At 49.3% G+C, this 22972-nt stretch overlaps 1 protein-coding gene across 1 annotated transcript in view; it reads right to left on the reverse strand.

Moving 5' to 3' along the window:
• GRIK4 (glutamate ionotropic receptor kainate type subunit 4) overlaps positions 1-19630 on the reverse strand; it is a 69145-nt gene extending 49515 nt beyond the window's left edge. The window contains exons 1-5 of the mRNA XM_050983460.1: positions 19621-19630; positions 17061-17158; positions 13427-13592; positions 8476-8654; positions 4592-4645 (exon numbers count right to left, since the gene is read on the reverse strand). Of these exons, the coding sequence (XP_050839417.1) occupies positions 4592-4645; positions 8476-8654; positions 13427-13592; positions 17061-17158; positions 19621-19630 (507 nt within the window). The remainder of the gene's footprint in view (positions 1-4591; positions 4646-8475; positions 8655-13426; positions 13593-17060; positions 17159-19620) is intronic.
• Between the last annotated feature and the right edge of the window lie 3342 nt (positions 19631-22972).

The raw sequence follows: 22972 nt of genomic DNA on the forward strand, positions 1-22972 counted from the left end.
GGCAAGGCACAGCTCAAAGGCCAAACACCACGGCCTGGGCTGGAGCTCGCGGTGAAAAATGAGATTATTGCACCACAAAAAGGCAATTTCACAAAACCTCAGCCCTGGTGAAGCTTCCTCTGTAGTTGCCTGTCCCTCTGCTTGATTTCACATCATCTCTTCCTTCCAAGGGATGTCACCCTGCTGACAAGGTGCAGCAGAAACGAGTGACACTCTCTGGGGGATGTGGACACCAATTTCCCCTCCAGCTCCAGTTCCAGGCTGACAATTCAGCTCAAAAACCTCGTCCTGTACCAAGACCTCTTTATAAATCACCAAACAAAGAGGAGAAAGCAGGAAACAAGACAAAAACCCCCAAAGCTGCGCTGATTTATCAGGTCTGTGGGAGTTGAACACGGCAGCTGTTTTATCAGCAGCAACACCTGCACACAATTCTGTCAGGGAACAAAACTGCACCCAGTGAACTGCCCTGCCTGACTCCAGGCACTGGGAACCTCCTTTACACCTTCCCCCTTGGAGTAATCATTTGAATTGTTTCAATTATTCCCATCTAATTGTCAAATATTTTGAAATTTAAACCCAGCCTGAGGTCCGGATATTATTTAAAAAAAAAAACAAAAACCAACAAACCAAACAGAGAGGAGGGAAAAAAAAAAAGACAAAACCCAATAGCTACACAGAATTAACAAGCTAAAAGAATTAATTGTAGCGTGGGGTTTTGGAGGCATCCAACTCCCCTCCTACTCTGTGCTGCTGATTTCAGGGATTTCCAGTGCTGGAAGGAACATTTTCTTCAATGCACAGCAGTCTGCTTTCAATGGTCTATTTGTGCAGCTTTATTACTATTATTATTATTATTATTATTATTATTATTATTATTATTATTATTATTATTATTATTATTATTAATTTATTGTTATTATTAATAATAATAATTTTTATTATTATTATTCTGCACATCACTGCCCCCTCACAGCTCTGTGGAGACCCGGCCAGCCCTGCCAGGGAGAAGGGAAGGAACAGCTCTGAGACCATCCCAGCACCTCTTCAGGGAATTTCATCCCTCCTCAAAGTCCCAGAGCCAGGGAATCATCACCACGTGGAGATGCCAGGGAGAAAATGGGATTTTTTTGGCCAGGATGAGGGGAAGACAAATGCACCAGACCTGAGAGTTCTGTGAGGACTCCTGGAATATTTGCCAGGCTGCTGCTGCTGTGACAGGAACAGGTCCCTGGGGCTGCTGGAGGAGGCTGATAATGAATTTGCAGGCAGGAAAGGAGCCTGTGGATGTTTTCACACGGGGCTGCTCGCCTCAGCTCCCGTGGAAATGTGTTGGGGGCTGAGGGTTCCTCCTCTGGGACAGCCCTGGAGCTGCTCCCTGCAGGCACCAGGCTGGGCAGAGGGGCCATCCCCCCCCCAAACCCTCCTGTGCCCCAGCACACAGAGAATCCTCTCCTCTCACACCCCCAGAGAGCAGAGCTGCACCACACCACGAGCTGTCAGCTGGGATGTGCTTATTAAATAAAATTAATGCTAAAAGACAGAAACAGAACTCCCCTCTAGAGCTGCAGGGCAGGTGTTTAATTCAGCATTTTATCCTATTTTCTTCTCTTTTTTTCTTTTTTTGCCTGAGATATTTTTCCATCTCCAAGCAGCTCAGTGCTCTACAGGCTCTCTGTTCCCTTTCCTGATGGGTTCTCTCTCCATTTAAGCCATCTTTTTGCTTGCTCCCCTTGACAGTAGTTCCCTCTGATTTTATCTTTTCTATTAGGCAGTGATTGCAGAACCTCAGAGGGTTCATTAGGAGCTTGATAATCCCTCCAGATTTATGAGCCTAAATTGCTCACTCCCATCTCCAATCCCCATTTAAATATTACTAATTTCCTTAACCATCTCTTCCATCTGCCCAGGTTTTGTCTGATGTCACCTTCCCCATAATGATCCCTGCCAAAAATCCCGTTAGTTCTGCTCAGAGCTGGGCTTTGAACAAAGTGGTAAAATAACCTGGATAAACAGATTAATACCCTGAGAGGGTGAATGGCAACAAAACTCATTTCATTCTCACCTGCCATTGCTGCATTCCACGAGATGAATGGGTTTGAAAGGCAAATTTCACCTCCAGCAAGTGCTTAATCACACCCGTGCTCAGGACTGGGCTGGGGGTGGAGGTGGGAGCTTCATTTTTAGAGCAGCATCCTTGAGATGCTGCTCAGACAACAGAAACAACCCTAAAAAAAAAGACTTTTCTGCAGAATGTGCTGCTGATGTGAGGTGGAAATCCCTCACTGTGTGCCCAGCCCTGCTGTGTAGGACTGGGAATGGGTTGGGGAGGGCAAGAGGGACAGGAAGAGCTGCTGGGAGCACTGGAAATATTTGCTGGGAGTGGGAATGGCTGGGATTGGCATTGTGGGCAGATCTGTCCCCCAGCAGCTGTGCCAGCACAGTGACATTGAGACTTGGGGCACAAATTACAACCCCCAGGCTCCCTCCTTGCCTCAGCCCTGCAGGAACATCCCTTCCTGAGCCTGTGCTGCCCATTCCAAGGGGATGAACAGCACCAGTGAGGTTTGTCTGGCTGGACTGAGCCAGGGACTGGACACTGAGCAGGAACCCAGCCAGGAGCCTCGTGGCCTTTTCTGCTCCTTGCATTTCTCCCTCTGACACCTCCCTCCCCAATCCCTTCTCCCTCTGTGCCCCAACCCCTCCATTTCCCTCTATCCCCTTGTCCCTTCTCCCCTCTGTGCCCCAACTGCTCCCAACTCTCCATTTCCCTCCCCAACTCCTTCTCCCTCTGTGCCCCAACTGCTCCCAACCCCTCCATTTCCCTCCTTTCCCATTTCCCTTCTCCCTCTGTGCCCCAACTGCTCCCAACCCCTCCATTTCCCTCCCCATTTCCCTTCTCCCTCTGTGCCCCAACTGCTCCCAACCCCTCCATTTCCCTCCTTCACCTTCTCCTCTCCCTCTGTGCCCCAACTGCTCCCAACCCCTCCATTTCCCTCCTTCACCTTCTCCTCTCCCTCTGTGCCCCAACTGCTCCCAACCCCTCCATCCCCATTTCCCTTCTCCCTCTGTGCCCCAACTGCTCCCAACCCCTCCATTTCCCTCCCCAACTCCTTCTCCCTCTGTGCCCCAACTGCTCCCAACCCCTCCATCCCCATTTCCCTTCTCCCTCTGTGCCCCAACTGCTCCCAACCCCTCCATTCCCCTCCTTCCCCTGCTCCTCTCCTCTCCATGCCCCAACTGCTCCCAACCCTCCATTTCCCTCCCCAACTCCTTCTCCCTCTGTGCCCCAACTGCTCCCAACCCCTCCATTCCCCTCCTTCCCCTGCTCTCTCCTCTCCAGCTCCCTGCCCACACGTTTGGCTCCGTCCCTTCCCGTCTGTCTCCCACCCAAACACAAAGTGTGATTCAGCTCTCGGCTTCCCTGCCAGAAATATTAATAGGAATTAGAGAATAGGAGAATCACTCGGGCTGGTGGCACCTCCACTCCACCCCCCAGCTTTCCATCAGCCCCACAGCAGCACTCAGAGCTCTCCTGGTGGTGGAGGAGAAGTTCCTCTGATGTTTATTTTGGGTTTCCCCCTCTGCTGCCTCAGCCCATCCCTCCTTGTTCACACAGCACTGAGGGGTTTACCCACACCATGATCCCATTAATAACATTAATTAAGGAGAGCATCCCCTGCTCTCAACATTTATGGGATCATCCTTCCTTTGTCTCTGGGCTTCCAGGTGCTCATCCCTGGCCTTTTCCAACACAGGGAATGGGCTCAGGGAGGGGGTGACAACATCAGCAGAACCCCCAAAAAATCAGGAAAACTGGGAAAATCAGGAAAATTGGGAAAATCAGGACAATCAGGACAACCAGGAAAATCAGGACAATCAGGACAACCAGGACCCACCCATCTGCTGGAGCTTCCCCAAGACCTGCACATGTCCTTGCCCCAGCTCCTGTCACACTGTCCACAATTCCTGCCTTTGGATGCTGCACCAATCGTTTTCCACCTCCCCAAGACTCTCCCAGCTTTGCAGGAATGATGCCTGAAGATTTTTTAGCTTTTTATATATTTTTCATCTTTTAAAATATGCGGTTGTAGAGTTTCTAGTGATTTTCCTGCCCTTTCTCACAGTTTGGAACAATAATCCAACCCCTCCTAACCCATTCCTGAGGTTCTGGTTAGTCTGATTTTAACAACAGGAATCTCTAACGAGGACATCTTGTTTTGAACCAGAATTTAAGAGATGTAACAAGACACAGAACAACTCCAAGGGACAGACCCAAGGGTTGGTTGCTGGGGCAACTGGTCTCTTGTTGGATGTACCTGTTAGATGAACTAATTAATTAACCTGATAAAAGCTGTAAAATCCAATAGGTGTGCACAGAAAGCTTTTGTTACAGAACTGCTTTTGGAAATATTATTTGTGATATGATTTGGAAAGGTTTTGCATTTTGATTCTAGTAGCAGGTGACACCCCTGCCTCCCTCCCTCCCCAGCACAGGAGGCTCTGCCCAAGCATCCCACGGGTCAGGGGGATCAGCTCCCATTAAAATGACTCCAGACTCAGGCAGGAAAAGCTGGGAAAAACTCCTTACCAGATTAGTGAAGATATAGGTGTAATAGGCAGATGCCATCCCCAGTTCAGCTGCCTGTGAAGGAGAGGAAAAAAAGAGATTAAACCAGAGCCTGACAATCTCCAATCTCCACTCCAGCAAGGCAGAGCCAGGGCCACATTTGGCTTTTTCAGGCTTATCTCTCCTTGCAGGAATGGAGGGTAGGACGCAGCAGCACGGCTGGATCTGGGAAATTAAAGTCTGGGGAAGGAATTTTTCAGCAGGACTGAGCCCAGCTGAGGTCTCCTGCCCACTCCAGCCCTGACAAAGCACCCACAGAGGGAAGTGACCAGCTCCAGACCTCTGGGAGCATCTCTGCTCTCTCCACAGCATTCCAAGATGGAATTCAGGGATTCCTGCATCCATCCAAGGACAAACTCTAAGGAAACCACCTGTGGGAAGCAGAAGCTTTTGAACTCCCAGCAGAAAAGCTTCTGAACCCCTGACAGACCCCAGTGGTCCACAATGGTTTGGAAAGGTGAGGTGGGTCCTGCAGCCCCAGAACCCCTTGGGATGAGGAATTCCATGATATTTTAAGAGAAAAACAAGGATTTCTGCTTATTTTGTGTGTGGATGCTGCTTTGCTCCTGTTTTGGGCCATAACAAGAAAAAAGAGCAGCTGAGAGCTCCAGGCTTGTCCCTTCCACCACAAACATCACAATGGAGAGGGAAAGGCAGGAAAAGCTCTTGGGGGTTACAGGAAAAGGACAATCAAACCACTGGTGGCTTTCCAGTTGGATCAGTCAGATTTGGGCTCAAATCCCACAAATTAATGAGCATGGATGAGACCCAGTAACTCAGCCTGCTCTGAGAACTGAGACAGGGCTGTGCTGGCCACAGAAACAGAAAAAAAAAAACAGGGCAAAACTGTCCAGGGATGCAGAGAGAAGGACACAGAATGTTCCAGGGGGATGATCTGTTCTAGAGATCACAGAGCAGATAACTGAAGGCCTTTCCCAAAATTCTCCCTACACAAGGAGCTGGTTGTGGGAACAGATGCTCAGGAAAGTGGGGCGTTAATCTGCAGATGCTCCTGGAAGCCTCTGTTCCACTGCCAAGCACAGCTGCTCTCAAATCAAGCTTCCAGACCCTGGCAAAGAGGTTTTCCCAGCAGTCCAGACCACACAGAGGAACGGGAGGCAAGGAGGGAAGGACCAAAGGCAGCACCTCCTGGTGTGAGCCCCTTCTCATCCCTCCCAGAAGCTGTGCCAACAGAAAGTGAGGGGAGGAAAGACAGAAAGAGGCAGCTGGGATTGCACCTCTCCCTTTTCCTGCCTGTCTTGTGGCTGTTCCTGAGGCCACCAGCACTGTGCCCAGCCCCGTGGCAGCACCTTGTCACCCTGTCCCTCACCCAGGTGACACAACAGACCCAGCAAAGCTAAGGAGCCCCCCTCACTTTTCACCCCCTCCACAGCAAACCTTGGCACCAATTCCCCCTGCTCGTCCCTTCCTGGGGACAGTGACAATGCCAGCTCTCCCTGTCACCCACTTTGAGGTCAGAGGTTTGGTTTCAAGGGTAGAAAATGAAGGTGAGCAGCAGAGCAGCTCCTCTCCCATCCATTCACCCAGCCCTGGGAGCAGGACAAGCTGGGAGTCTGGGAAGCAGCCACGTGTCTCCAGCCCACCTGTGCAGGGTGAGGGATGAGGAGCTGGGCATTCCTCTCACTCTGCAGGGCTGCTCTCCTGGGACAGACCCAGCAAACCCACCGAGGGATTTCCTGCTCTGGGATAGGACATGGATCCTCCTGATGCTCAGCACCACCACCCCTGGCTCCCAATAAAACACCTCCCAACCTCCCAAGGTGCAAGAAGTTGCCAGACCAGGAGCTCTTTATTTATCACCCTCCATTCCCCCAGTCCTCTGGCTGGAAGAACTGGGTTTGGCTGGGAAATGTTGGCAATTTCTGACATTCCTCAGGGGTGGCAGAAGGAGGCTGGAGCTGGGCAGGGAGATGTGGGTGCCTGGAGAGAGCTGCTGGGAGCCTGTGGGAAGTCACTATAGCAACAGAGGAGGGGGACAGCCCTCAGCAGCCAGGCAGCAACAGGGGAAAAAGGGGAAAAAACCACACCAAAAAACCCCCCTGAGTAGGAAACCCCCAAATTTTCTATTTAGAAATTAAAACTTCTTGGAGTGGAATAAAAATCTTTTGGGGGGAGAGAGGAAGGATCCAAACATCCCTGGTGGATGTCATCAGGAGTAAACCTGGCACAGGCAAGGCCTTTGGATGACACATTCTGTGACAAAAGAGCCAGGACAGGGTGGAAAGCCAGGGGGATCCCAGGGCTTGGATGCTGCCTCCCTTCAGGAATGTGCTTCTTGTTCCCTCCAGGATGTGGGAAACTCTGCTCCATCTGGAGCCACTGCTCAGTTTTGAAGCAGGCTATCAAAACAAGCACTAGAAACTGCAGCCAGAGACCATTTGAAAATAAACAGGATTAAAATAAAATCTCGGTTAATAAGACAATAAAAGAAAAAGAAGGAAAAAGTTAGACATATAATGGGAGGGGAAAAAGGAGGCACAAGAGTCATTTCAGAGAGCTGAGGAGTCCTTCAGAGCTTTTGGATGGCAACACCACTTGTGGAGAGCAAACACATCCCCTCAGAGCAATTCAGCCACCACTTGGACAGATCCAGCCCTGGAAATTCCATCAACTGCAATTCCCCTCTGGGCAGAGCCCATTCCCAGCCCTGCTGTGGGAATTTTCACATTCAACTGATGCCTTAAATTTTAGTTTTCATATTTTTCAGGTTCTGTGCTGCCTAGGTGAGTAGTTCTGAGCTTCACATCAGGGCATGGTGAGCTCTGTGCACAGAGCAGGGAGACAAAACAATTCCTGCTCCAGCTGGGCACCAAGGACAAATGATCCAAATCTCAGCCCAGGAGCACAAACCCCGTGGGCTGGAGAGAGAAAAACAAGGCTGGGACTGGCTGGGCTAAAGCTGGGCTGGGACAATGAACTGCAAGGGGCAAATGGAGCAGAGCTGATCCCAGGGAGAGACCCCGGGAGCGCTCGGGCATTTTGGGGCCATTTTGGGTCATTTTGGGACCATTTTGGTTCATCCTGGGCGCATTTTGGGGCCATTTTGGTTCATCCTGGGTTCATTTCGGGGCCATTTTGGTTCATCCTGGGTGCATTTTGGGACCGTTTTGATTCATCCTGGGCTCATTTTAGGACCATTTTGGTTCACCTTGGGTTCATTCTGGGACCATTCTGGTTCATCTTGGGTTCATTCTGTGACCGTTTTGGTTCATTTTGGGACCGTTTTGGTTCATCTTGGGTGCAGCCCTGGCTGGGCTCTGGTGCTGCCCAAGGTGGATCCATGGACACCTTTTAATAAATCCCTGCTTTATTCTTTAGCTCTGCCCAACCTTACAAGGCATCACAACACCCCACAGGAGCTGGCTGGAGGGAGCAGCAGCACCCCGAGGGACAGGGGAGGGACACTCACTAGTGATGCACGGCGACCCCAAGGCAGGAATGATGTGCTCTGACTCTAAATGATTTCAGAAGGCTGAACAATTGCTTTGTAATATATTACATTACATTATACTATATTAGAGCTATCCTGGAACTCTATCATACTAAAAAGATACTGAAAAAAAAAAAACCATGACTGTCTCTGTCACAATACAGCTTTGGCTGTGTATTAATTGGTCAACCAATAAAAACAACCATCACCAGACTCCAATCAACAAATCACTCACGGTAAACAATCTCCACAACACATTGCACACGTGCCAAACAACAGGAGATTAGAGATTAGGAGATTAGAACTGTTTGCTCTTTGTCTCTGAGCTTTCTCACTGCCTTGCCCAGGAGAAATCCCTGGGCACGCTGTGCCTGCTGCTCCCTGTGGGTCTCACCTTCTGCAGGATGGTGTGGGACATGGAGGCGTTGGCATGGACGATGATGGTGGCTGTCTTGTCATCTCGGATCTCCTTCAGGAGCGGGGTGGGGTCCCGGCTGTCGTCCAGCATCCGCACCGACAGCGTGTCCTTGGAGATGAGGAACTGCCTCAGCAGCTTCTCCAGGTTCAAAAGGCCTTTGGGGGAAAGAGAGAAAAGGACAGATCCCTGTGAGCTTGAGGCTTGCTTCTCCCATGGGACACAGTGACCCATGGCAGGATGCATTCCTGAAGTTCTGGGTCTGGGCACTGCAAAGGGGAGGATTCAGTGCTTGGTCCAGCAGGGAATGAGAAATTATGGAGTTGTTATTTTTCCAGTTATTCCAGCTGTTCCCCAGAAAAAAGGAAGTGGAAGAAAATGATTTGGGGCTCAATTCTGGGTCCAGCAGAGAATGAGAAATACTGGAGTTATTCCAGCTGTTCCCCAGAAAAAAGGGAGGGGAAGGGAGGGGAAGGAGAGGGGAGGGGAAGGAAAAAGGAAAAAGGGAAAGGAAAAAGGGAAAGGAAAAAGGGAAAGGAAAAAGGGAAAGGAAAAGGGGAAAGGAAAAGGGGAAAGGAAAAGGGGAAAGGAAAAGGGGAAAGGAAAAGGGGAAAGGAAAAGGGGAAAGGAAAAGGGGAAAGGAAAAGGGGAAAGGAAAAGGGGAAAGGAAAAGGGGAAAGGAAAAAGGGGAAAGGAAAAGGGGAAGGAAAAGGGGAAAGGAAAAGGGGAAAGGAAAAGGGGAAAGGAAAAGGGGAAAGGAAAAGGGGAAAGGAAAAAGGAAAAAGGAAAAAGGAAAAGGGAAATGATGTGGAGCCCAATTCTGGGTCCAGCAAGGAATGAGAAATGATGGAAATATTCCATCTGCTCCCCAGAAGAAAAACAAAAAAGGTGGAAAGGATTTAGGACTCATTGCTTGGTCCAGCAGGGAAGGAGAAGTGATGGAGCTACTCCAGCTCTTCTCCAGGAAAAGAAAGTGTCCCCAGACTCATGTTGGGAAGAGATAAGACCTTCAACACAAGGTCCAGACAAGGTCTCCATCATCTCCCTGCATGTGGGATTGCTCTGGGTACTGGAGGATTATTCCTCCCCCTCAGCCTTTGCATTTCCAGCTCCCAAGTTAGGTGCCCAGGAAGGTGCAGCTTTTTTGGAGCTCTTAGATGGGTAGCTGCTCTCTTCCAAGGGGGTGAGAAGCTCTGCTGAGAGTTGGAGGTCACTGCAAAAATACAACATTAAAAAATCGTGACAAAAATAAGGATGGGCACATCAAGGGCTCCTTCCAACACAGCTGCCTTGAAGCCTAATAAGATGTCAAAACTCCTGCTGCAGATTTTGTTAGTCAAGAAAGCAGCTTTGATAGAGCCTCTCTTGTCTCCAGCTGCTGAGTTTCATCAAGAAATAACCTCCTGCCAAGTTTGATTGACCAGAGGAACCAGCAGATGGATTCATCAGCAAGACACAGACAGCATAGCCACACATCCCATCCCCTCAGGAAGACAACCCCAAAAGAGGGGGGAGACAGAGCTGGAGAAACAGAACTATCAGCAGGATCACAGCCCAGCTGGCAGAGAGGCAAATTAACCCTCAAGTCAGAGTTTTACTCTTAACCTGACTGATTTCTGATGGCATGAATCCACTCATTGCCCAGCAGGTCAGGAGGCAGGGAAGGGTCCCAGCAGGATGGGATCAGTGCTGGAGCTCTGCTCTCAAGGACTGCCAGCACTTCACCAGGTAACAAAGCAGGGCAGAGAAAGGGACAGGTCCAAGATGAGGAGCCTCTCCTTCCCAGGGAGAGGTTTAAAGCACTCTGAGTTTGCTCAGAGCTCCTGACAATGCCCTCACCTCTCCCCTTTTCTCTGGGAACAGGCAGGAGCACAGCAAGGGGTTATAAACCAGCTGTGCCAGGACCTTTCTGGGTCACATCAGCTTCTTCTTCTTCCTCACCAGGCAGAGAACTCTGCTCACAGCACACAAGGACCTCACCTGAACACTTCTTTTGTCTTCCAACCCAGGTGAACAGTGAGTTTTACCTAAGCCCTCCATTTGACCCCTGAGGATGTGGAAAGGTTCATTTTCACCTCATTCCACATCTGCAGGGGACCAGACAGGCTGCTGGAAATTATAGCCCTGACACTACCAAGTTTACTTGCAGCTCATCCCCGAGCTGTGAAACCCAGGGAAATTTCTCTAAAGCTCATCAGGCACAGAGAGAAAGAAGTGGAACCAGGAGAGGAAAAAAAAAAAATCATTTGATCTCCACCTTCAGCTCGAGGAAATTTTCATTTTCAGCACGTCAGATCCTACCTGTAGCCTCATCCAGCCTCCTGCTCTCAGCTGCTCTTGCTGTGTGCAGGGAAGTCTGCATTGTGCAGAGATTCCCCTTTGTTTGATGCTGAGAGGATGTGAGACTCCAGCTGCTGCTGCCAGACTGGCACTTCAGAGGGATGTGAACCCCAGCAAAGGCTTGCAGACTCCTCCTGGCACCTTTGAAGTACCAAAGTGAGGACACAGAGCTGCACCAGGCACCTGCTGCTGGAACACTCCCATGGGGAGCTCTGAGAGAGGTTCAGGCTGGCCTCTGGCAAGTCCTGACCTTGATTGTTTGATTTTTCCTCGTGCAAACATCCAGAGCTGGCAGGATCAGCCCCACTCCTGAGCCCTCAGCAGCTGATGGAGGAGCTGCTCCTGGCAAGGAGGAAAAGCAGGAGCTGGGGCTCTCCTGGGGTGTCACATCCCTGTTTAGTGCTCCTGGGAAGGAGGAAAAGCAGGAGCTGGGGCTCTCCTGGAGTGCCACATCCCTGTTTAGTGCTCCTGCTGATGAAGGAGCTGCTCCTGGCAAGGAGGAAAAGCAGGAGCTGGGGCTCTCCTGGAGTGCCACATCCCTGTTTAGTGCTCCTGCTGATGAAGGAGCTGCTCCTGGCAAGGAGGAAAAGCAGGAGCTGGGGCTCTCCTGGGGTGTCACATCCCTGTTTAGTGCTCCTGGGAAGGAGGAAAAGCAGGAGCTGGGGCTCTCCTGGAGTGCCACATCCCTGTCTAGTGCTCCTGCTGATGGAGGAGCTGCAGAGCTGCTGGTTCCACTCCTGGACATGGATGGTTGGGAAGAGAACATTCCCATCATCCAGCCTCACTTTTAATCCCAACACTGTTGCTTCAAACGTCTCCCTGGGTGTTTGAAATAGAAATAAAAATTAAAAAAAAAAACCCAAAAAGGACCAAGGATGTGCACAAGGCCTTGGACCCCCATGCCCTGGTCACCCTTCCCAAGCTCTGGGTGCTATTCCCTCCTCTCTGGCAATCAGAGAAGATCCTAAAAAGTCCACACACTCCTCTTTTTGCCTTTTTGGGTTAAGATTTCTGTGGAACCACTCAAAACCTTCCAGAGCAGCTCCCAAACCAGCTAAATCTTGAACATCACAGAGAAACTGAGTCAGATACTCTCTCCAGCAAGCCAAAAGATACTCTCTCCACCAAACTGAGTCACACAAATCTCATTCCATTCATGGCATTACATTTCACATTCCCCAGGGCATTACACTTGGGCTGGCCCAAGTTCTTTGGCTTCAAGGGTCATTTTCTGCTTCTGCCAGGGGAAATCACAGCCAGTCCCCAGAGGAGGATGTGACAGGGCGAGTGTGGAAGGGCAGGGCCCAGGGCTCCCATCACACAGCCTCACACTTCAACCACAGCAGCTCCAGCTGCCCCTCCTGGGATCTAAATAACACCAAAAACAGCATTTCCTCACTGATGAGCAGGCAGCTCTCATGCTCCCCTCAGCTGCCTCAAGGGAACCTTCCAAAAGCCTGAAATGCCTCCAGTTAGTTGTTTAAGGACTGTGCTTAGGAGCAGTGCATGTCCTAAGGGAAAATCAGGGTTTGTGCTCCTACACCAAGCTCAATTAAGCCTTGTCTGTGCTCTGGTACAGGCAGGGCATGTTGGGCTTCAAGCCTGGCTCAGATCAGCTCCTCGCTGAGCACAAAGAGCTGGGAGGATGAAAGGCTCCTGTCCCACTGCTTCCCTGGGCCTGGGAAGGACTCAGCACATCCTAAATATTGAGTTATCCAGCAGCACTAGAGCGAAATAAATTGGATTGCTTCAGGTAAGAGGGTTTGATCCAGCTAAATAAAAATCATATTAATCACATTAATTCCAGTGGGAGACACCTGGCCCAGGAGCAGGGCAGGGGTGCAGAGCCCTGAGCCTCCTGCACCACAGCTGAGAAAACCTAATTATCTTTGCTTCCCTTCTTGCTTAAGGTTAAGGTTAGACAATGAAAAATTCCAGCTCTGGGAGTGATGTGGGAGATCATTTGCATGATTTTAATTGCATCATTTTGAGCCAGGGCCTTTCCTGGGGTGGATGTGAGCACTGCTCAGTGAGGGTGATTTACTGACCGACCTCAGCCTGCTGCCCTGGGGCACAGAAAGCACAAAGGAGAGCTGAAAACACTCCTGTCCCTCGGGCTCTGGGCAGGAATCCTCCACAGCAGCTGCTGGGGAGTTTGCCCAGGGCTAACTGGGAATGGTGCTGGCCCAGTCAGAGCAGCAATCCTGTGGCCCTGTTCTCTTCAGGTTTCCTGAGCCTTCTGATGTTTACATTCTTGTAACGAACTTTCTCATGCATTTTTATGAAAATAATTTTTGTTTTACATTCTTTTCTGGAGGAGGAGAAATTTGATGGGCTGTTGGTTTGTCCAGTGTCATTGGAGAGGTGGCACTGTCACCCTCCAATCCACTGCCACTTTTGGAAATCAATAAATGTTGGAAGCAAAACACTCTTCAGATGGCAGGAGAATCTCTACCCATCCCCTTTCCTCCTCTGAAAAACTCCTCCATGGGCACCAGGGTGGAGAAGGCTGCTCTGGGCAGACACGTGAGGAGCTGGGACCTTCTCCAAAAGGAGATGAAGCAGAGGGTCCTGGCAGAGCCAGACTTACATTCAGCTTTGGCACAGATGAGGCAGGCAGTGGTGCAGTTAAAGAAATTCAGGATTCCTGCCACGGCCACGCTGATGTCGGTGTTGCTGGGGTGGAGGTTGAGGGTGGTGAACCTCTGGAGCTGCAGCTTCAGGAACTCCTCTGGAGCCACTTTGAAGTGAGGAACCTGAGCGTGGGGAGGAGGAAAGAAAATATAATTAGGGAGGAAGTAGAAATAAAAACAAGTAAATCTGTCACAAAGGGCCTGTGGCGGGGAGCACACAGCAGGCAGAAAGTGGAATATCCCAATAAAACTGCAGAAGCAGCACTGGAGTCAAGAGGGGAGGGTGGGGCTCATGCAGCAGCAGAGGAAAATAATTATCAGAGCAACAGAAAGGCACGGGAAGGAGTGGAGCAGGAAGAGTCTTGCTGAGGCACTCAGAGAAAGGCGTTGGGGACTGCAATTACAGCACAGGAAACCTTCCCTGCCAGCTCAGCCTAATTAGCTGGGGCACTAATTGGGGCTGGGCCCTGCCTTCGTTGGGGAAGGATGCCATGCAGGGACACAGGGGTCACCCAGGGCCCTGAACCCAGCCCTGCCTGCAGGGAGGTGCCACCAGGTAATTAATTAGCAGAGATGAAGGTGAGAAGATGATGACCCTGTGCTGGCGAGGCTGGGCAGGGAACAAGAGCTGCAGCAGCTTTGGGCACTTCAGACCAACAGGACAGGGCTGGAAGCACCAGGGCTGGGCTTGTCATGGATGCAGAGAGCAGCAGCTGGAGCAGATGTGCTCCAGGGGGAGTTCTGGGAGCTGGGAAGGTGCAGGGCTGGCTTGGAGGGAGCTGAGCTGCACACCCTGCAGGCTGTAGCCCCACATTTCTCTTCACAGCAAAAAGCAAGGCACAATTCTTCCCAAGAATATTTCTGGGTTTCACATTCTCTGAACCTCAGAGAAAGGAAAAAACAATTCTGATCTCATTTGCTGCGCCTGTGTTTGTGCAAAAGTAGAATGCAACATGGAGATTCTTTACCCAGAGTAATGGGGGTTTGGTTCCTTGGCCTGTCAGGGCCAGCTGTGTGTCTGTGTGTCTGTGTGTCTGTGTGTCAGGACTGTCGGGACAGTCACGAGATGCTGGGCAGTTGAGTTGAGTGCTTGGCAGATTCAGTTTAGATGTAATGTAATGTAGTGTAATATTGTTGGGAAGGATGAAAGTTGGACAAGAGTCTCACAGATATCTGTGCTTGGCAGAGAGATTTTGGAATGTAGAATTTGAAGAAGGAATAGAAGTGAAAGCAAGTTTTGATGTAGAAGAAAAGAATTGCTGAGCCAGCCTGAGTGGGTAACCAAGGAGCAAAGGGTGTGTGAGTGAGAAGGGGTTTTATGGCTCAGAGCAAAGGACAAACCCACCCCAAACCAGAAGATGTTTGTACCCAGCACAGAGAGAGCACAGGCAAACAAGGCACAAAGGTGGCAAGGAGAAAAAAGGGCTCAGAATTTCCCAGTGCAAGAAAAGTGAAAAACAACTTCTGGCTGAAAGTGTGATGGACTGACTGTGAGTGACTGGAGAGCAGTGCCATGGGTGTGGGAATGACAGGAGTTAGGAGAGGCTGGAGGTGACAGTGAAGGGACAGATTGGGTCTGCTGGGTGAAGATGCTCAGCAAAGAAAAGGACAGAATGCAATGGAACAAAAAGAAAAGTGCAGAATGCATTTTAACCTAAACTCAGGGTGTCCAGGCCTGCCTGCAGCTGGAGCTGACAGCTGTGGGCACAGCTCTGTCACCCCCAACCCTGGGCTGCTGTGACATCTTGGATACAATAAACTGCATTTGGAAGAGCTGCCTGGAGTCCCCCATCCCTCATTTAGGCTCTCACATATTATAGTATAGAATAATATAGTATAATAAAGTAATTAATTAGCCTCTGGTAAGATGGAGTCCTCCTCATCATCCCTCCCTGCCACGGGGATCCCTGCAAATACAAAGCAGACCAGGGATGGAGCAGCTGGACAGACACACAGACCGAGCCCAGACACTGCAGGCTCAGCCAGATGAAGAGAGGCAATCTTGTTTTCCTTCTGCCAGGTGAATTATTCTGGAAGAAACAGAAGTCAGAGGAAGGGAAACATCTGCCAGAGCTTTGTTAGCAGCGTGTCAGGTCCTCTCTGCCTCCCCTGTTGGTCCTTCTGGAGCCATCAGCCCCTGCCTCCCACCTCTCCCCTCCTGGGAGAGCCTGTTAGCAGCTCCTGAAGGCTGCTTCCCTGACAGCAGGAGCTGCTGGTCAGCAAGGGGAAGTTCAGGAGCAATAAGCTGCTGCCTGCCTTGATTCCAGCCTGCAGCCCTCACCCAGGGAGGGAAAGGTGGGTTCCAGTAACCAGAGCAGACAGGGCAGCTCCTGGTCACTGCTGGGAGGGATCCAGACCCAGCCTGGGACTCAGAGATGCAGACACAGGGAATCCAGCAGCATAGCAGCTCCCAGGGCTGGGCACAGCCTGTTCACCCCCATCCCCAGGAACCCTCCTCTCCTTTCCAAGAGCTCTGCCCCAGCCCAATTCCCCTTTTGGGACAAAGGGATTCTTGTTTGGGAGGAACCCACACAGCACATGAGGGCTGGGCACAGCCTGTTCACCCCCTGCCCCAGGAACCCTCCTCTCCTTTCCAACAGCTCTGCCCCAGTGCAATTCCCCTTTCTGGCCATTCTTTGGGCCTGAGGGGGGTGACACAGGACAGGTTCATCCCCCAGAACCATCAGTCCCTCCAGCTGGTGCTCGGTGCTTGCCTGGGGACACTGCTCCCCTTCCCTGAGGGGTGGCTGCAGGCACAGGCTCTGTGCCCCAGCTGGTGCTCCTGGGATGTAAATCCAGGGAGTTCCTGCAGGTTTACATCTCAGGGAGAGAACCAAACACCTCAGGAGGGCACCAGCACTCACCTGTTCTTCCTGAAGAAAAAAAAAAATCAATCAGGAGCCTCAGATCAGAGGAAAAACACTTGCAGAGTTGCCCTTCCTGGCATGGAGCACAGTCCAGGGCATTTAGCAAGAGAAAACACTACAAAAGACCCCCAGGAGACCCCTCCTGCTGCAGCCCCGTGCTTCAGGGCTGGAGGATCCCTTCCATCCCTTCCACCCCCCAGGAACAACAACCAGCACTCATTTGTGAATGCTAATTATTTACAGAGCTCAGTGCCAGCCTCCTCTGTGGGAAGGCTGAGCTCCAGAGAGAGCCACTAAAGGGCTGAGAGATGTTATCTGCCTTGAAAGGGATGAACTGTGAGAACAGAACTCAATTTCTTCTCCAGAGTGCAGAGCCAGACCCGTGTAGGAAGGTTCAAGGCTTATAAAATATTAAATCCAGCACATAGCCTGGACACAGATTAAAAAAAGGGGTTGAACTGGATGGAAGAGCATCAACACAAAGCTCCCCAAGAACGTGGACAGAGCCACTGCAGGAGGTTTGGGTTTGCACCCAGCAGGGCAAGCTTTGGGCTCTGCAGCCCTCCGTGGGGACGTGGTGATGAATGTGAGGAGCAAAAGGGGTGCAGAGGGGAAAAGGGAGGCAGAAAGAGGGAGCAGAGGGCAAAGGAAGACATTTCAGAAGTCTGTGCATTGGGAGGAGGGGGGATCAACCCCTCTGTCCACTCTGAACTCCTCCACTTACCTCTTTCTCCCCACAGATGTTGCTGATGATGGAGCTGGAGGCTGGGCTGGAGGAAGGCCCCAGGACTCCCACCACGCCTTTGGGCAGAATCTGGCACACTGTGGGCAGCAGAGAGAGGGAACAGAGATCAGAATTCCTCCCAGATCCCAGCAGACAGCCGTGCTCACCTCAGTAAGGACACGGCCTCATCTCCTTCACACAACACCCTCTGTGCCATTTCCATCCCCTAAATCCCTTTATTCCCCCTGAAGCACTGTCACCCTCCCTGTGGCACTCTCCATCTCCCCCCAGCCTTTTAAAACCCCACCTAAACTCTCCCCAAAACCCCAGAATTTTCATCTCTGATCCCTTTCTGTCCCCAGGACAGAAACATGAACTAAACTTTATGGAAGATGCTGCACACCACAGTGACCCGACCTCAAAGCACCAAACGGACTTGCAGCAATTTCTGCCCTCATCTTTGCAGAGTTCAGTGGTAAAAACAAGGATTTCACTGCTGCTTTTCATTTGTTTTGTGTTGTTTTCTTCCTGGCAGTAGTTAAATCTTCTGGCTCCCTGCCACCAAGGTTAGCAGAACTATAAAAAACCCCTGACAAAGTGAAGAAGTGAAATCTCTTCCTGGGTTAAACTGCAAAGATTTTATTGGTCCTTTTAATTCACAGCACAAATGCAGCTGAATTGCACTGCCAGGAGCAGCCCAGCTGCTGCCATCCCATCCCCTGCACCACTCAGAACTTTCCTTGCAGAGCAGGAAAATCCTCCTGAGCAGGAGGGGAGAGCCCCTCCTGCCTCAATCCCTGAGCTCCAAAAGCCTCCTGAGAGCTGACCTGCCTCAGCATCCTCACACACTCAGCTTCCTCCCCAGCCAAAACCACATTTCCTCACCTGGAATCTTTCTGGAGGGCTGGAAGGAGGCACCAAAAATGGAGAAAAGAGGCACCAAAACTCTTATGAGTTATGGCCAGGGCAAGCTCACGAGGTTTCTGGGTGTGAAAACCAAACCACTGCACCCCAAAGCTGAGATTTCAGCTCTCACCACTATCAAACCTGGCTTGCACCTCAGAGCAGCCCTTGTGAGGGTTGGGAAGAGTTATTTGAGCTGGAAAAATTCAAATCTGAACATGGTTTTTTTTATTTTTTTGGTAATAAAGTGAATTCATCATCAAAACTGCTGAGCTACAGATGAGGGATGGGGTTTTAGGGACTCTGAGTCTTTAAATTGAGGCTGGAAGGGAAATAAAAGCTCACAGTGCTTGGGGTGGTGCTAGAACAGCAAGTTTGGGGTTGAGTGTGGGGTTTGGGATGTGAACTTCTGCAGTCTCAGGTTTTCCCAGAGAAGCTGTGGCTGCCCCTGGATCCCTGGAAGTGCCCAAGGCTTGGGGCACCCTGGAGCTTGGCCCTGCCCATGGCAGGAGGTGGAACAAGGTGATCTTTAAGGGTCCTGCCAACCCAAACCATCCTGTGGTCTCTGGCCTTACACTCCTCCACAGCCTCACCACTGGAAAATGAGGCCCAAATCTCATTTAATTTCTCACTCTGGGGAATTGGTTTTGCTTCTCTTTCGAAGGAAAAACTCCTTATCCTCTCCAGTCCCCGCTGATTGCTCCAACTTCTTACAGAAAGTGCTCATGAAATGCAAACATCTCCTCTTGGGTTTTCCTTCCTCCTCAGCTCCCTCTCCCTCCAACAACTCCGTCTCCTATGGAGGGATATTTTTCTGCAGCATCTTCAAAGGAATCATCCAGGGCTTGCTTTTCCTCCGTGCTTAAAAAATTTACAGGCACTTAAAGCTCTCCAGAAGATCCTTTTAAATCAGGAGCAGCAGCCTGAAAGCCTTGCCTGCTGCCTCAGCAGCACTCATCAGTCCCTCTCAGCTCTGCCATTCAGCATCCACGAGGAAGGAGCTGCTCCAAGCCCTCCCTTTTTCACAGGTCACCAGGACAAAATTCCCAGGGGAAATGTCGTTGTGCAGTGCAGGGGGAAAGTTTGGGGAGGGATTTTCTTCTCGTGCTTGCTAGGAGGAACAAAAAGTGGGTGAAGTAGCCATAGCAACAGGGTTGCAACAGCTGGAGGAAGAAAAAGACCTGGCTTGTCACTACCAGGGGGAAACATCCATAAAAATGAAGGAAAACAGATGGAAACAAAGTGGAGGTGCCTGGGCAAAGGTTCTGACCAGGTTTGGGAAGCCTCTCTTGTGATCCAAGCACATTTCCTCTTTCAGAGCCCTACCTGGTGCTGCCCGGGAATAAAGGCTCCACCCTGCTGCTGCCATGGGCACCCAGGGAAGCACTTGCAGGACGTGGAAATGTTGGTCCTGTATCCAAAATCCACCCAGCAATCCCAGGGCCTCTAACTCTGGATAATTCCAGACCCCTGCCACTCCAATCCCTTCCCACTCCAGCCCCTGGGCCCTGGGGAAGCTGAGGGCTGTGCAGGGCCCTTTGGGAGGGCTGCAGGCTCCAGCAGCTCCGGGTTCCTGCACCAGTTTTGAGCTTGTTTAGAATTCAGGGTCTCAGGAATGCTGGACTTTGAAGTGGCACCACTTTAAGAACCTCTTTACCTCCGACCATGCTGGATCAGGGCACAGGGACCCTCCTTCTGCACAGCAGGGCAGTGTCCAACCACTCCCATGAGTGCATTTGGGAATAAAGCCCAGATCTGGGCACCTGGGACACAGCAAGGTCTTTTTTAAAGGAAGGCAGAACTGCAAACTGATTTTTGAACATGAAAAAGCACAAGAAATGAGGAGCTCTCGGTGATAAATGTATGCACATCCCCTCAGACATGGCCAGAGTGTCTTTGTCTTCCTGAGATCCCAGGAAAACATTTCCATGAATCCTGCCCTGTTCAAAGCAGGGCTGGAAGGTCCCTCCAGAGAGAGGAGCCACCCCTGGGGCAGAATCGTCTCATTCAGAGCACACAGGCACCTGAGCAGGGTTTCAAACAGAACACACAGAAAATTCCTCGTTATAATTCAAAATAAACCAGCAGGGAAAGTGTGGGAACACCTCAGGGGCTCCCTGACTGCAAAATACAGCCAAGATTTCCAGAGACAGGGACTGGCCAGGGGATTCTGAGAGAAAACACAGCCAAGATTTCCAGAGACAGGGACTGGCCATGGGATTCTGAGAGAAAACACAGCTGAGATTTCCAGAGACAGGGACTGGCCATGGGATTGTGAGAGAGAAAACACAGCTGAGATTTCCAGAGACAGGGACTGGCCATGGGATTCTGAGAGAAAACACAGCTGAGATTTCCAGAGACAGGGACTGGCCATGGGATTGTGAGAGAAAACACAGCTGAGATTTCCAGAGACAGGGACTGGCCATGGGATTGTGAGAGAAAACACAGCTGAGATTTCCAGAGACAGGGACTGGCCATGGGATTGTGAGAGAAAAAGAAAGGGGGGAAAGAAAGGGAAAAGAAGGAGGAAAAAGGGGGGGGAAAAGGAGGGAAAAAGGACCCAAAATAACAACAGTAAAAACTCTTTTACCTGGCTCAGCTCTGACTGAATTTGAATTTTGGGAGCAGATGCAAGAAAAAAAGGGAAAAGTGCAGGTTTTGGAAAGAAAGGAATTCAGATGGAGAGCTGGAGCCAGGCTGGAAGTGGCAGCAGCAGTTCCAGAAGCCAGATCCAATTCCAGAAGGGTTTCCGGGCTCCCTGTGGGATTTAGGGAAGCAGCAAAATGTGCTCATTTTGGGAGACTGGTGACTTTAACTGGATTCACAACAAAGAGCAGCTTAAAAGGCTGAGGAGGCCAGAGGGGACAGGGTGACAAGCAGGGAAATCTGTCCTGCCCAGACATCAAAAGGAACAAGGTGGTTTAGATAAAGACATGATTAAACAAGTCCTTTTGGAGCTGCACTAAAGGAGCTGGAACATCAAACACAAAGAGAGAACAGGTTTCACTTGAAACAGTAAAAAAAATAAAAAAAATAAATAAATAAAGTTCTGCTCACAACTTCTCATTGAAACCTCCTTAAAATCAGCCAGGAACAGGCAAAGTTTGTGTTCATTCATAGCTAAGGCTGGAAGAGCAAACCAGGCAGGAATGTGATGGATGGAGTGGGATTTTACCTGCTGGAGCAGCTCTGATTTTGGGGCTCTCTTACATTAAAATACCTGAGTCAGTCAGAAGGGGAAATGGGAGAAAAACATCTCCAGAAAAAAAAAAAAACAACTAAAAATTAATATAATATAATAAATATAATATAATAAATAAATATATAAATGTAATAATATAATAAATGTAAATATAATAATAGTAATTAATAATCTAATATAGTAATATATATAATATAATAAGATAACTATAAGAGAATATAATATATATCTATAATATAATGATCTAATCTATAATATAAATATAATTATAATATAATATACTATAAGATCATAACGTAAATCTAAATCTCAAAACATAATATATAAAAATAAAATAAAGATAAAATATTAATATAAATATATAAATGACAATTATAAATATATATAAAAATATATAAATCTAAATCATCTAAATATATATAACTAAAAATCTAAAGTAAATCTAAATATAAATAATAAAATATAAATATAAATATAAATATAAATATAAATATAAATATAAATAAATATAAATTAAATATAAATTAAATAAACCCTGACTCCACACATAAAAACCCTTCCTCCCCAAAAATTCTTCCTTTTCCAGTCCATGGAGTACGTGGTGCAATCCCAGCACTCCCAGATCTGTCAGCTAAGCATGGAGCTGTGATATTTCAGAGGGAATCAAGGAGTGTGAAATGTGAGAGCAGTATTAAACAGCTGTAAACAGCTTTGCAGTCACAGGTTAAAACATCTCAACAGTTTTTATTAATATTGTGTGTCATAACAAAAACCAGCAACGTATTGAAGCATTTGAAAGCCATGAAAGCCTTGAAATTTAAGTTTGGGGATCTGATTTTCCTCTGCCACCAGGATAAATCAAGAATAACATCAGTGACATTAATAGCAGAGCCACACAGAATCCAGATTATTCCTTTTCTAAGAAAAGCCTCCAGACATTTTTCCCCCTCTGAAGAAAAGGCAAATAACACACTGCAAAATTCACCAAAATCAAGACAATTTGCTGCCATTTCTACTCCAAAAATCCAAGTAAAGGAAACAAAGAAAATCACCCCAAGGTGACAACTGGAAGTGGGAAATGGGTTTTCCTCACTTGCCCTGTTTTCAATTCCTCCCCAAACACAACATTTGCTGAAACCAACAATTTCTTGCATAATATTTCACTCTCAGCCAATTAATATTCCTCTGCTGGAGAAACCTTCCAAGAGAAGAATTCCTGAGCAGTGTCACAGGCTGAAAAAGGGGCAAAAATCCCTCTGGTGATCAAACCTTCCAAGAGAAGAATTCCTGAGCAGTATCAGAGGCTGAAAAAAGGGCAAAAATCTCTCTGGTGATCCTTACAGCATCTCTGGGGTCGCTGCAATCAAATCTGTTCCCCAAAAACAAAGCTACAGGCCAGGAATGCTGCTGCAAGCAGGATGTTTATGAGGAAAGAACAAAAACTGGGCTAAAAATGCCATTTTTTGATGCCCAGAGAAGCTGAGGCTGCCCCTGGACCCCTGGAAGTGACCAAGGATGGCTTGGGTGGAGCTGGATGAGCTTAAAGTCCCTCCCAACCCATTCCAGCCTGGGATTCTGGGATTCCATGGCAATTCCCATCCTTCCTGCAAGGTCTGGGCAAGGAAATTGGACCTTAATTGTTCTGGCCAGGGAAATTGGACCTTAATTGTTCTGGCCAGGGAAATTGGGTCTGTCTTACTGTGCCAAGTTTGGGACAAGAGTGGACAAGAGAGATGGAGAAGAGCAGGAAAATGTTTAGAAATGGAGCAGGGTGCAGGTCCCAGAGCTGGGCTCAGCCTGGGTTGCC

The sequence above is a fragment of the Serinus canaria genome, chromosome 24, assembly GCF_022539315.1.
Source record: "Serinus canaria isolate serCan28SL12 chromosome 24, serCan2020, whole genome shotgun sequence".
Taxonomy (NCBI): domain Eukaryota; kingdom Metazoa; phylum Chordata; class Aves; order Passeriformes; family Fringillidae; genus Serinus; species Serinus canaria.